We start from the raw sequence: 15,490 nt of genomic DNA, 5'->3' as shown, positions 1-15,490 counted from the left end.
TAATTAGGAAAGCTAACAATGTTATTGCTCATTGATGGGGGAATTGAATACAAAAGTAGGGATTTGCTCTTTAGCCCAACAGAGCATTGATGAAATCACCTCTGGCTGTGTCCAGTATTCAGGTGAGGAATATGAGGAAAGGTGGGCTTCTAATTGCTGGAGCTTAGAAGAATGTGAGGCAAATTGATTAACATCTCATCCTGAGGGATCTCAACAGGGTCAATGTGGAGAGGATGCTTCCTCTTGTGGAGAATCAAGAACCAGGGGTCACTTTCTTAAATGGATGGCCCTTATTTTTAAATAGAGCTGTTTTGTACAAGGGTTCTGAGCGCTTGGAACTCTCTTCCTTGAAGGACAGTAGAAGCAGAGTAAGTGCTGTTAAGGCAGAGGTAGACAGATTCTTCATAAGCAAGAAGGGGTGGTGAAAGGTTACTAGTGGTAGGCTGGAATGTGGACGAAGTTACAATCCGATCAGCTATGATCTTACTGGATGGTGGAGCAGGTTCAAGGATCTGAGTGACCTACCCCTGTTCCTATCACATTTTGACTGAACTTTTTTCCAAAGCACCATGATATTTTGCACTCTAAAGTTGATATAAAAATGCACATCATCATGAGGAAGACTTGACTAATTAGTATTGCATATTTTCAGACTACCTTCTTCAATGAAAAGAATTCTTTCTCAGCTTTGCACATTCAATAAATGTATCCATATGCCATACTTTTGGAGGATGTAGTTTGATGTTTAGATTTAAGAGTAGAACAATTATAGTAGAAGAAGTGAGTAGATGTGTAGAGAATGGCTTGCAACGAGTCACCATGCTCCGGTACCATCTTGTTCACATCACGGAAACCAGCCTCCCCTCCACAGACTCTGTCTACACTTCTCGCTGCCTCGGTAAAGACCTCACCCACCCTGGATATTTTCCAATCCCACCCCCCCACCCAATCAGGCAGAAGATACAAAAGCCTGAAAGCACATACCACCAGGCTCAAGGACAGCTTCTATCCCGCCATTATAAGACTATTGAATGGTCCCCTAGTACGATAAGATGGCCTCTTAACCTCACAATCTACCTCGTCATGACCTTGCACCTTATTGTCTGCCTGCACTGCACTTTCTCTGTAACTGTAACACTTTATTCTGCATTCTGTTATTGCTTTTCCCCTGTACTACCTCAACGTACTGATGTGGTGAAATGACCTATATGGATGGCATACAAGACAAAGTTTCTCACTGTACCTCAGTACATGTGACAATAATAAACCAATTTACCAATGTTTTCTCTAGATATCATTCCGTCACGGTTTTGTGTACATCTCAATATGTATCTCCTCTGCTCCTTGGTTCTAATCTCACCTATCTCACCTTTCTGTAGGAACAAACCGGATCAGCTCTGCAGTTCAGGGGGCTCATGAAGGAGGTATATTCAGCCTCTGTGTGTTAAATGATGGAACCCTGGTGTCGGGTGGAGGGAAAGATCGTAAGGTCATCCTCTGGGACAGGCAGTACCACAAGGTTCAGGAGACAGAGGTGAATATCAAATCGCGGTCCACCTCCCGTGTCCTTGGCTGACATTAGTGGGTGTGTGGTTTTCGAAGCACAGGATTTTGATGAAGTGAACTGTTGGGTGTGACCATTCGGAAATGATTTTGCAAGGTCAATTTAATCCAATATTCTTTAGTACCTGGCTATAATTTTTCAGAAGGGCCCACTATGGTTATAGTTGGATTTTCAAAAATAAACAAAATATTTGGTTTTTTTTTGTAATAGCTTTTATGATCTCAATGTCATAAATATTTTTTCTGTCAATTAAGTATTTTGTACGACCATCATTGCAATGCCCTAGTACTCTCAATAACAAACCGATAAAGGCCTTCTAATGGTTTTGCCAAAGGGATAGTTATTAATACTGGCTGTATCACATACTAGACGTGCAGCAGTGTGATGCTGCCCCTTCCAATCGCATTTCAGAATGCAGTTGATCAGCTCTCTAGTTAGTGGATCCCTCTGATTTTATCGTTGTTTTGACTTGTTCATTTAAGGCTGTCCATTTTGCTGAAAACACACTGGTTTGCCATATTCTAGAACCTAACGACGTAAGAATGTGGGTCAATGGGCCCTTTAAGCCTGCTCTGCCATTCATTAAGATCATGGCTGATCTCTTAATTTGTGCTATTTACCTGCAATTTGCTCAATTTCTTTAATATCTGTTGATCTGTTTTGAGTAAACTCAAGGACTGAGACTCTACAGCCTTCCACAGCAGAGAATTCTAATCAGTTGTCACCTTCTGAGTAAAGAAATTTCTCCATATCTCATTCCCAAATTCTGGAATTGTGAACTGCATCCACGCCCTCCCCCCACCCCACACCCCCCAAACCATGGGAAACAGCTCCCTGTGTTAATCCCTTGGAGCCTTTCAGAATCTTGTAACTTTCAATGAGATCTGCACTCATTCTTCTACTCTAGAGGACACGAAAACATTGCACCAGAATTTGTTGCTTGTTTGGATTTTTTTTTTGAAATGCAGATCCCAGAAGCCTTTGGACCAGTCCGAACGATTGCAGAAGGGAAAAATGATGGCTTATTTATTGGAACAACAAGGAACTGTATTCTCCAAGGCACTTTGAGTGGGGGATACTGCCCCATTGTACAGGTAGGAATCCACAGGTGCAGGTACATTGAAATAAACAATGTCCCTCTTTCTCCTGGACAAATCAAACCTTTCCCCAAAGCTTTGAGGTTTGTACCTAAACGATGTAGTTCGGGTGCACAAGGATCAAGTCAAGGCGAGTTTATTGTCATGTGCACAAGTACGGTGAGGTACAGGTGCAATGGAAAAACTTGCTTGCATCAGCATCACAGGCATGTAGTAACACACAGAAAATAAATTATACATAAAATTATACCATACCATAAAAAAGACTGTGCAAAAGCAAGACCTCAGTGCTAAAAAAGGCAAAGACACATTCAGAGACAAGCATGGTAGTACAAGAGGTGGTCCGTAGTGTTTTGTTGCTGAGGTAGGGTTAGGGTTGTGCAGGGCCGTTCAAGAACCTGATAGTTATCGGAAAGTAGTTGTTCCTGAACCTGGTGGTGTGGGACTTCAGGCTTCTGTACCTCCTGCCCGAAGATGGCATGGCCCGGATAGTGGGGATCTTTGATGATGGATGTTGCCTTCTTGAGGCAGCACCTCCTGTAGATACTACCGATGGTGGGGAGGGATGTGCCCGTGATGTATTGGGCTGAGTCCACTACTCTCTACAGCTTCTTATGTTCCTGCCCGTTCAAGTTGCTGTACCAGACCGTGATGCAACCAGTCAGGATACTTTCCACAGTGCATCTGTCAAAGTTAAAGTATTTGGTGACATGCCAAATCTCCTCAAACTTCTAAAGGAGTAGAGGCACTTGTGCGCCTTCTTCATGATTGCATCAATGTGCTGGGCCCTGGACAGGTCATCTGAGATGTTAATGCCCAGGAGTTTGAAGCTGCTGAGCCTCTCCACCTCCAACCCACCTGGTACGTGGTCTCCCGACTTCCCCCTGTCTGAAGGATTGGGAGGGACCCAGTACTAAGCAGCTCTGGGCAGACTATAACTGAAAGCTTGAATCTTCTGATGGTTTTGATGGTGGCAGTGCTGAGGGAGGGAATTTCCAGTGGTGCACTGTGGAGTTTGAAGGAGCAATACTGAAAGAGGAATGAGGAGGAGTACAGAGAGCACGTAGGGCATGTGGCTGGAGGAAGTGGCTGAAGCACAGTTAGCTTTGACATGCACGGGTTTTTGTTTCAGCGCGAGGTGTCCAGACAGTTTAATTCCGGATTAGAACGTGATTGCAATGCTTCCAGTCCTAAAATCACAATTTTGAGCAAAAACAGAAAATGCTGGAAACACTCAGCAGATCAGGCAGCATCTGTGGAGAGAGAAGTCATGAACGTTTCAGGCTGGGGAACCTTCACTTCTGATGGAGGGTCCCAGACCTGAAATGTTAACTGTTTCTCTTTCCCCAGCTGCTGTCTGACCGGCTGAATATTTTTCTAGGACTTTGTTTTTATTTCTGATTTCCAGCGTTTTTAAAAAATTTTAATTCCAAGCAATCCTTCTTGACTTCTCTCAGTTCTGCATGGGATGGCACCATTCCCTGTGGTTGCTCTTTTGAGGCATTGCCCATGAAGTTGACTCATGCACCTGACATTGTATGTAAGGGGGGGCCACAGGAGGAGATCCCAGCTCCATGCTGGGAGCCCAACTCCTGCCCTGCTCGTTTGGTTAAACCTGCTCTATTCCAAGCAGAAGCCAAGATCGAGAGAGAGCAAGCGAGAGAGAACACATCCCAAATGCGAGTCTCCTGACATCTCTTCCCCTGCCCCCCCAACCCCCAGTCCCAGGCCATGAGATGGATCCCCAGCCTCAGTATCTTTACATGAGTGCAGAGCAGTGCAGCAAGCAAGCAACAGGCAACTGTAGCCTGATTCAGCAGGTCAGCCAAATCAGGCTGCAATGGATGCATAATGCATGCAGTCAATGGCGCATCATTCAGCATGCCATTGAAGGCACAGATGCATTTCTAGCCCAGCGAATAAAGAGCATTTCAGGTGACACTTGGGCCTGGACAGAGAAGAATTTTCCAGTGTTTTTCCTTTATTGATCCTGTTTTTTTTGCCTCTTCCCCAACTTCCATTAAATGTGTTTAAAATGTCCCATAGCATTTCACAGGAGCGGTATCAAACACCAATTGACATTGTCACATCCATTGAGAGAGGTGATGGGTAGTCTTTAAGGAGTGCCATTGTTGTTGGCCCTGTTTCGCAGGTCATACAGATGAGTCTGGGGACTTGGGTGACCCAAGTGAGAACAAATTTGTGATGTTCAGGCAGGATTAGGGGTTGGATAGAGAGTTTCAGAGTATAGTCTGTTGATAGTCACTTCTGGTGGGTTAAATTAGGGCCATGCCCCAACCCAGAATTGGAAGGACTCGCCCAGATGCATACACCAGAACCAGAGGGGAGAGGAGGGGTAGGAAGCGTCTGCCCCTTGTGACTCAGCCATTCTGACTAAGGGGCAAGGACTGACCAACTGCTCTTTCTGTGGGCAGCACAGTGGTAGAGTTGATAAAGCTGCTACCTCACCAGCTCTGGCAGCCCAGGTTCAATCCCCGTCTCCAGTGGTACCTGCGTGGAGTTTGTGCGTTCTTGGGTTTCCTCTGGGTGTTCCAGTTTCCTCCAGCGAACCAACAATATGTGGGTTGGTTGGTTAATGGGCTGCTGTAAGTTACCCTTAGTATGTGAGTGGGTGACAGGATTGGGGGGAGTTGATAGGAATATGAGAGAGAATAAGTTACAGGGAGATAAGTGGGGGAATGGGATTGATAAAGTAGCATAAACTCATTGGGCTGAATGGCCTCTTTCTATCATGTGCAAAATAAATAGTTGTATGAGGGATGGAGGTGTGCAACTACGTCAAACTTTTCTCCCTTTCTTTTTACGCTCCACCTCTGGGGACGAGGCCCTGTACAGGTGTACTACTGCTTTGGGTAAAGGTCCTCTTACTGACCCAGTTGATACTAATCACGTGTTACAGGGTCATACAGACGAGCTCTGGGGACTCGCAGCTCACCCAAGCGAGGGCAAATTTGTGACATGCGGACAGGACAAGCTTATTCACTGTTGGGATCCCACATCGCACCAGCCCATTTGGAGCAAGACTCTTGAGGTAAGTCGGCAGAAAACAAACCTGATCTCTTTGTTACAGTAACAAGATTTAAAGCTGGCTGATGCTTTGTAGCTGGTTACAAGCCACTCAGAGCAGCGCAGTTGTAGCCTAGGATGTGTGCATTTAAGGTTCACTAAGAGGTTTTCGTTTGATTAAGAAGCTGGTGGTCTTGGGTACCACTCAGAAATCCAGGTCAATTGTCCCAATAGCAAGGGAGTGCTGCAGCATACTGTTTGGTCTCGTCTTTCAGAGAAATAGATCCACAACCGTGTTTTGAAGAGTATTCTTACTTAATTAATTTTATTTAGTTAATATTTTAAAGGTGAGAGTTCCCTACTGCCTCTTAACTGATTTCATTTTATTCATTCATGGGATAGTAACAGATTTGGATTCAGATTAGTTTAAGTCTTTAGTTTGATGTCTCTGGTCCTGTACTTGATGGAGCTTAGAAGGATGAGGGAGGGATCTCATCGAAAGCTACTGGATTCTGAAAGGCCTGGATGGAGTGAACTTGGCGAGGATGTTTCCATTAGTGGGAGAGTCCTGGATCAGAGGGCACAGCCTCAGAATAAAGGGACATCCCTTTAGAACTGAGACGAGGACGAATTTTTTCAGCTGGAGAGTGGTGAATCTGTGGAATTTTTGCCACAGAAGGCTGTGGAGGCCAAATCATTGGGTGTATTAAGGCAGAGATTGACAGGTTCTTGATTGGTAAGGGGGTTAAGTGTTACGGGGGAAGGTGGGACAATGGGGTTGAAAAAAATCAGCCATGATTGAATGGCAGAGCAGACTTGATGGCTGAATGGCCTAATTCTGCTCCTATATCTTATGGTTTTATGGTCTTTATTGTCAAGTATTCCAGTGTGCAGTGAAATTTCTTGCTCACGTGAAGCTCAGAGTAAACAGTATACATGGGATCAATTAATAAAACAATAAACACAGCAGCGAGTATAAAAACAACAGAATGGTGCAAAGTAGAGGAAACTGAGGCCGTGCAAAAAGAAGTGTTAAAGTGCCAATAATGGAAGAGGTAGAATTAAGGGTCTGAGAACATGGCAGCTCCACTGGGAAGAAGGTGGTGAAAGAGGTGATTGGTTCAGAAGTCTGACAGCAGTGGGGAAGAAGCTGTTCTTGAGTCCAGTCACCTGGGCTTTCAAGGTCCTGTATCTTCTCCTAGAAGGTAGGAGAGAGAAAGCATCATTGACGATGCCGGCTTTTATAGTCCCAGAACTAGCAAGGCAGAGTAGAATGAATCACGTTGGTGGGCCTGGAGTCACACCGGCCAGACTGAGTAAGGATAGTAGATCCCCAGGGCATTAGTGATCTGGGATTTTTACAGTAAATCCCCAGTAATCTGGCCCTGTCAGGACTTTGGTCGTAGCAAACTCTCAGATTTTTTAGACTTGGATGTTACTCCCATCACCCCAACACACACAATTTTTAATTTCACATTTTTTAACACGTTGCACAGCAGTACAATAAGTCTTCCAGTGAACCCGACGGGTTGAGAGGTATTGGTGTGTTTTAAAGGAAGTGTGGCAGACAGAACAGGTGAGCTTCACTTGCGTGAAAAGCAGTCTGGAGCCCAACTCCAGCCGCACACCTTCCTCGTTCCCGTCCCGCACTGTTCCCGAACCTGACTCCTGCTCCAACCATGCAGCCAGTCCACACTCCCACAAGGGAATAGAAGGTGACAGTGCTAGACTTAGAGGGGAAGGGTGGGAGAAGACTCGAGAGGAGCATGAGCACCAGCAGGATTAGTTGGGCTGCATATTTTATATCCTGTGTAATTTAATTCCTATTCCTCCTGTCCCATTTACTTCTCTCTAAACTTATCTTTATTTTCCCCACCACTTCTGTCTTGTGCTTTTATCCCTTCTGTCCATCAGACCATAAGGCATAGGAGCTTGAATTAGGCCATTCGGCCCTTTGAGTCTGCTCCACGATTCGATCATGGTTGATTTTTTTTTCCCTGTCAACCCCATTCTCCCTGTAACCTATTTCATCACTCCTGCCTTCACCCAGTCCTTTCCTCCTCTCACTTTAGCAATGGCCTTGTCCACTTTCTCCTCATTGTTCTGATGAAAGGGAATCAACCTGAAACACTTGAGGCAGCACCATGGTGCGGCTACCCACGGCACCAGTGACCCAGGTTCAGCTGTTTCTGTCTGCGGGGAATTTCCACGTTCTCCCTGTGATCGCACGGATTTCCTCCTGGTGCTCCGCTTTCTTTCCAGGTCTCAAGACCTGCAGGCGTGTGGGCTAACTGGCCGCTGTAAATTGTCCCTAGTGTGTGGGTGGGTAGTGGACTGTGGGGAGAGTAAAATGGGATCAGTGTAAATGGGTGGTTGATGGTCAGCATAGATGGGCCAAAGGGCCTGTTTCTATGCCGCAGGCCTCCATGATAGCTCCATTTCTCTCTTCACAGAATCTGCCAAGCTCTTCCAGCATTCTGTTTTAAACTCGGAATTGAATCTAGCGCTTGCACTAAGATAATGATCGAATCACTGCCTCACTGGGGAAAAATAACTCTTGATATTTGAGGGTGGCCCTTTCAAACAAAAGGAAAAAAGTGATGATTATAATAACAGAAAATGATGGAAACACTCAGCAGGTCAGGCAGCACCTGTGGAAAGAGAAACAGTTAATGATTCAGTTCTGAAAGTTAAGTCTGTTTCTCTCTGCACAGACGCTGTCTGATCTGCTGAGTGTTTCCAGCATTTTCTCTTTTAGAGTCAGGGAGAGACACAGCGTGGAAACAGGCCCTTAAACCCAGTGAAAATATTAAGCTGGAGAATTGTTGTGACAGCAACTGATATAACAGAGCATGGTTTCGAGCCATGGGCCACTGGGTTAAGTACCCAGCAGACTCCCACTGCACTGCTCTGGTGCTTTATTTCAGCTTCTCAGCATTTGCAGTATTTCGGATTTTTCAAAAAGTATATGGATTCTAATGTAGCATGCTTTTTATGAGATTCTATCTTAAGCAAATAGATTTCACTTTTCTTGAGGAAGGAAGTTTACTTTTTTTATTTTCTTGGCAGGATCAGTGCCAGTCAGTTGGGATTCATCCCAGTGGATCAGTTATAGCTGTGGGAACACAAACGGCAAGGTAAGGCAAAATAGAAGCTACTGCTCTCCCGCAATCAACAAGGTAAACAAATAAACTACAGGAATTTCATGCTTGGCAGAACTCGTCCAAAGTTATAATTGAGTTACACAAGTGGAGATGGGGTTGCCGTCTGCGAGTACAAGAAACTCCGAAGGCAAATAGGAAACACGCTAGCAAAAAGTCTCTATCAGCTATCACCTGCTGTAAAAGTAAGAAGCACCTGTAGCTCAGCAATGGTACAGGTATTAAATGTTCTGTCCAGTTTAGAACATTGCCCCATTCACTGAAAGATTGGTATTGGTTTATCATTGCCATTGCCACTTGTACCGAGGTACAGTGAAAAACTTGTCTTGCATACCGATCGTACAGGTCAACTCATTACACAGTGCAGTTACATTGAGTTAGTACAGAGTGCATTGAGGTAGTACAGGTAAAACCAATAACAATGCAGAGTGCAGTTACATTGAGGTAGTGCAGGTAAAAACAATAACAGTACAGAGTAAAGTGTCACAGCTACAGAGAAAGTGCAGTGCAATAAGGTGCAAGGTCACAACAAGGTAGATCGTGAGGTCAGAGCCCATCTCATCGTATAAGGGAACCATTCAATAGTTTTATCACAGTGGGATAGAAGCTGTCCATAAGCCTGGTGGTACATGCCCTCAGGCTCCTACCCGATTTGAGAGGAGAGAAGAGAGAATGACCCGGGTGGGTGGGGTCTTCGATTATGCTGGCTGCTTTGCCCAGGCAGTGAGAGGTAAAGACAGAGTCCAAGGAGGGGAGGCTGGTTTCTGTGACGCACAAGGCTGTGTCCACAACTCTCTGCAGTTTCTTGCAGTCATGGGCAGAGCAGTTGCCGTCCCAAGCCGTGATGCATCCAGATAGGATACTTTCTATGATGCATCGATAAAAGTTGGTGAGTGTCAAAGGGGACATACCGAATTTCTTTAGTCTCCTGAGGCAGTAGAGGTGCTGGTGAGCTTTCTTGGCCGTGGCATCTATGTGATTTGACCAGGACAGGCTGTTGGTGATGTATTTGACCAGGGGATGTATTTGACCAGAACAGATTGCAACTTTACTTCAGGCTGCTGAGCTCCTGGATGTACTCGGAGGGGTAGGCAGCCAGAGAAATTAACTATAGTTTCCCCACAGTTCCATTCAACCATAAGGGACAGTGTCTGTACCCTGGCAATAAATGAGGACAAGGTGGGATTTAAATTTAACCTCCCTCTGAATAATCATAGCGGTCAGCATGATGCTATTACAGCGCCAGTGATTGGGGTTTGATTCCCGCCGCTGTCTGTAAGGAGTTTGTACGTTCTCCCCATGTCTGCGTGGGTTTCCTCCGGGTGCTCCTCTTTCCTCCCACATTCCAAAGGCGTAGGGGTAGGTTAATATGGGTTTAAAATGGGTGGCATGGACTCGTTAGGCTGGAAGCGCCTATTACTACGCTGTAAATAAAATTTAATTTAAAATTTTAAAAAAACTATCACTATTTCTGCTTACAGGGTATGAATGGTTCTTGGCTGAATCACTGTTTATTTCAGGAACAAGTTGGAACTGGTTGTTAAATTAATAATAGGATCATAAATTTACAGCTATGCCCATTATATCCATCCTGGACAAAGGGATTTTCTAGCTCTTTGTCTGTAGCCTTGTCGGTATTATTAAGGTGTTAAGTGTGCTGAAGGATTTGATGTGCACCCTTTCAGGCAATGAGCTCCAGATCCCCTATGTTTTTATTAAAATAAATCTTTTCTCAATTCCTCTCTAGTCCTTCTACCAACTAACTTCTATCTGTTCAGTCCCCATGCCCCACCTGAGTAACTAATTTCTGCACAAGGGGAAATATTTCCCATTCACCCTGTTGGGCCCCTCATAATTTTAAAGGCCTCGGTTAAATCTCCCATCAGTCCAGATGTGCTCTCATTGTAATTAGCATTCTCTGACTGTGGACAAATCCTTGTATCTCCTCTGCAACCTCCCCGGTGTACTGTACAGAGGTCTGGCTATGGACCAACTTAATACATGGAGGTTTGAATGCATCACCTGCAGCTTTACCAATGCAATGCTATAAGTGGATTGCAAGAAAAGTGTGCAAAGGTGCATTTCCATCTTGTTCTTTCTAATGACAAACTGACTTTGTCTCTTTTCTGTCTCAGATGGATGGTTTTCGATGTTGAGACGAGGGATCTTATCACTGTGCACACCGATGGAAATGAGAAGCTCTCAGTCATGCGCTATTCACCAGGTATGTGAAACCTAAACTTTGCAGCGATGTTAAATTCTGGTTAGGCCACACTTGGAGTATTGTGTGCAGTTCTGGTCGCCCCGTTACAGGAAGGATGTTGAGGCTTTGGAAAGGAGAGGGTGCAGAAGAGGTTCACCAGGGAGCTGCATAGATCAGAGGGTATGAGCTATAAGGAGACGTTGGACAAACTTGGGTTGTTTTCTCTGGTGCCAGAGGTTGAGGGAAGACCCAAGAGAAGTTTATAAAATTTATGAGAGGCGTAGATGGAGTAGACAGTCAGAATCATTTTCCCAGGGTAGAAATGTCAAGCACTAGAGGACGTGCATTTAAGTTGAGAGGGGGAAGTTTAAAGAAGATATGCGGGGCAAGTTCTTTTACATTCAGAGAGTGAGGGGTGCCTGGAATAGGCTGCCAGGGGTAGTGGTGGAAGCAGATACAATTGCCCTCGTTGTACATGGGTGACATCACTATCTTCTGCTCAGACCCTCTGTGGGTCTGCAGATTGATCAGCATCTGCGCTGATTTGGACTGCTCTCGTGAGCAGAGTCAACTGCAAGAAGAGCGAGGACGTGTTCTTTGGCAACTGGAACAACCCACCTTCTGTTGCCTTCACTGTCAGGTCCGATTACTCGACAGTGCAGGGAGTGTGGTTTGGAGGAACCTGGGCACATGGCAAGAATTGACTGCAGCGAATAGCCAGGAACTGGGAACGTGGGAGCGTCGCTCGCTCTCGCTGGCGGGCAAGAGTACTACCTTGATGTACTGATGTATGCAATGATCCTCCTGGATGGCATGCAAGCAAAGGCTTTTCACTGTCTCTCGGTACATGTGACAATAATAAACCAATTACCAATTATACATGGGTTCCAACTCCTCAGTGTGGAAGGTCCGTTCAAGAGTCTGATAACAGCAGGATGGAAGCTGTCCTTGAGTCTGGTGGTACGTGTTCTCAAGCTCAATGGGAGGGGGGAGATGACCAGGGTGAGAGGGGTCCTTCATAATGCTGGCTGCTTTCCCGAGGCGGTGGGAAGTCTAGACAGAGTCAATGGAGGGGAAGCTGGTGTGAGGAAAATTGAAACCATCTGATTTAAAGGAAAATTGAAACCATCTGATCCAGCATAAATGGAATGATATGGCTAGTACAAAGAATGATGACATTAACTCCATTACGCACGTAAATTTTATGATTAAAGTAATATTTTTGAAAAACTTTACACTCCACACTCTTTGTTAAGAGGGGTTTGAAGTTAATTTACACCTGCAGAAGATAATTATTTCAAATCAATCCTCAATTAATAACAAAAACACAGAAAACGCTGGAAATTGTTGAGCGACATCTGTAAAGCAAGAAACCTGGTGAGTGCACATCCCAGAATGAGACGGACCGTAGTATCAATCTGGAGCATCGAGGGGTGACGTAGACCCTGGCTGTGTGTCAAGAACCTGATGGGAAAGGCCCTTCTCACCAAGTGCAGGTCACTGACCTTTCTTAAAGAGTTGGAAATGTCATCATTATTTTTTGCCTCAGAGGTGATTCTGTGGGTAAGTACCAACTGCGTTAGGTACTTGCCCATAGAGTCCCTTCAAGTCCATGATTTTCATTCTACGATCATTATTGCCCCCAAATTAGTTTTCTCTGAAGTTCCCCATTTGTGGAAAAAATTTGAGGGAGTCCATTTGGACAGGGGAGCCCCTTCAATTGAGATCACATTTCTGATCTCATAAGTGCCTGGGACAGGCTGCCAGAGGTAATGGTGGAAGCAGATACAATAATGATTAAATTGGTTTATTATTGTGACGCACGCAGGTACAGTGAAACACTTTGTTTTGCATGACATCCATACAGATCATTTCATCACATCAGTGCATCAAGGTAGGACAAGGGCAAGCAATGACAGAATGCAAAAAATAGTGTTACAGTTACAGAGAAAGTGCAGTGCAGGCAGACAATAAGGTGCAAGGCTATAATGAGGTAGGTTGTGAGGTCAAGAGTCCATCTTTATCGTACAAAAGGTCTGTTCAAGAGTCTTATGACAGCAGGATAGAAGCTGTCCTTGAGTCTGGTGGTGCATGTTCCCAAGAGTTTGTATCTTCTGCCCGATGGAAGGGGGGAGAAGAGAGAGTGACTGGGGTGGGAGGGGGAATATGGAGGGAAATGGGTCATGTGCAGGCAGAAGAGATTTAGTTTAACTTGACATCGTGTTCGGTGCGGACATTGTGGACTGAAAGGTCAGTTCCTGTGCTGTACTGTTCTATGTTCTATAAATTCAGTCTTGTATCTTTATCCTGTGGGAGTGTGACATGGATGTAAGTGAGTGGTGATGATCTCTAATTAGATGCAATGCGAAAAAAAAAGTTCTTGATATGCAAAAGGACACGTGACACCAACAAGATGATGAAAGGATATTTCTCATTTCCTTATGACTTAGAAGGAGAACGTTCAACCCAATGATTCAATACCATCTCCTGGACCAATCCCATTCCTCCACTTATTTCCTGTAACCATTCTCTCTCACATGCCCATCCACTCAACTCTGTTATTCCTGCCACCCTCTGAAGGTTAATTCTCAGTGACTAAGTAACCCACTAACCCACACGTCTTTGGGATGGGGGAGGGAACCGGAGCACCCGGGGGAACCCCTCACAGTCACAGGGAGAACCTGCAAATTCCACACACAGACATTCCGCATTCTATTCTGACTTGTACATGATTTCTATTCATTGTATGAAGGTTCCACTATATTTTTTAACCATATGAAATTACATTGAGCAGTGTCTGTAACTGGGAGTTCTGTGAAATTTTTACTGAGGATATTGACTCATTTCAGGTAAAGGAATTGAAATCTTGGTAGTATGTAATTGCAACCCATTTGAATTATATTGTAAAGTCCAGTCCATGAAAGGGAAACGCCGTTACATTCGCGATTGCTCGATGTTCATCGGACCACAAAGATCCTAATTGCATTTCCATTCTTCCCAAAAGATGGTAATTTCCTGGCCATCGGGTCACATGACAACTACGTTTACATTTACAGCGTGGCAGAAAATGGCAGGAAGTACAGTCGTGTGGGCAGATGCTCAGTAAGTAAAAACCTGGCCAACTCCTCGCTCTGTAGGCGTGTCGGTGTCTTCACTTTGCACTTGAATGTGTTATGGTTCTTTTGAATTGGTCTCTGTGACTTGATACTGATAGTGCCTGTTTATAAACTTAAAAATTTATATTGCTAGGGAAACCATTTGGGTTTTTAATACACATTACAAATTGCAGCAACAATAAAAAAAAATCAAAGTGAAAATCAAAGTCGAGTTTACTGTCAAGTGCACAAGTACATGTATGTACAAGCACAGTTAATTTAATCATAAATTTTACACAAATTTTACAAGAAAGAACACAATTACAAGAACACAATTAGAACAAAAAGAAGTCAATTTTAGTTGCAAAGTGATCAAAGTGGTCATAGTATTGCTAAGCTGCAGTGATTAGGGTTGTGCCAGTAAAGGTCCCGATAATCGGTATCCTCGAGACTTTGGAGATGGCGGACTGGCAGATTTTCCAGACTATTGGATGTCACTTCTCTTAATATCCAAATATACCTTTAGTTCACTTTTTTTTAAAAGGTATTGCACAGTAGTAAACTTTTTGTAAGTTTAAAGGGAATGTAGGAAACAGGGCTCTGGGGTGTTTAAAAGGATCTTGCTAAATAGGGCCCCAAAGATAAATAGAGCATGGAAACCGGGGCCCAGGTGAAAGAGGGTAGAAAATATCATCCCGTTTTCCAGATGTCAAACCATTAGGATTTCTGAAGATTGGATAGCAGATTATCAGTTTTAACATACCTTACTTTTCCCCCTGACTCTTTTCTTTCTATACTTCCTGATACCATTGTAAATTATAGGGTAGGGATTGTGATAAGGACACACTTGGCAATCTAGGCACGTATTTTATTTCTAAAGTCGCAGTGGTTTTGAGAAGTTTTCACTTCTGCATCAGTTGCCACTTAAGCATCAATCATCGGCATGAGGTAATCAGTTTATTGTTGTCACATGTACTGAGATACAGTGAAAAGCTTTTGTTTGCGTGCCATCCAGACAGATCATTCCAAAAGGGAGAAAAAAAAGCAGAATGCAGAATATAGTGTTAGAGTTACCGAGAAAGTGCAGTGCGGTTAGACAAATAAAGTGCAAGGACCATGATGAGGTAGATTGAGAGATCAAGAACTCTCTTTATCGTGAAAGAGGCCCTTTCAAGAGTCTTATAACAGTGGGATAGAAGCTGTCCTTGAGCCTGGTGGTAGATGTTCTAGCAACATTTTAAGACAATTTTATGTGCAAAATTTCCCTTAAGAATTATCCCTTGATTTATTTATGAAGGCAAAATCTCTGCAATTTGGTTAATGTAACTACAAGTAACGTGTAA

The 15,490-nt window shown here is 44.2% G+C and overlaps 1 protein-coding gene across 3 annotated transcripts in view; it reads left to right on the top strand.

The window, feature by feature from the left end:
- Positions 1–15,490, top strand: part of eml2 (EMAP like 2) — a 119,458-nt gene that overhangs the window by 82,708 nt on the left and 21,260 nt on the right. For all 3 annotated transcript variants that reach the window (XM_052044016.1, XM_052044017.1, XM_052044018.1), the window contains 6 exons: positions 1,380–1,534; positions 2,533–2,658; positions 5,582–5,713; positions 8,758–8,825; positions 10,985–11,073; positions 14,057–14,154. In XM_052044016.1, coding sequence (XP_051899976.1) covers positions 1,380–1,534; positions 2,533–2,658; positions 5,582–5,713; positions 8,758–8,825; positions 10,985–11,073; positions 14,057–14,154 — 668 coding nt within the window. The remainder of the gene's footprint in view (positions 1–1,379; positions 1,535–2,532; positions 2,659–5,581; positions 5,714–8,757; positions 8,826–10,984; positions 11,074–14,056; positions 14,155–15,490) is intronic.

This window comes from Pristis pectinata, chromosome 35 (genome assembly GCF_009764475.1).
Source record: "Pristis pectinata isolate sPriPec2 chromosome 35, sPriPec2.1.pri, whole genome shotgun sequence".
Taxonomy (NCBI): domain Eukaryota; kingdom Metazoa; phylum Chordata; class Chondrichthyes; order Rhinopristiformes; family Pristidae; genus Pristis; species Pristis pectinata.
The sequence above is the reverse complement of the archived record's forward strand: the minus strand, read 5'-3'. Positions and strand labels throughout refer to the sequence as shown.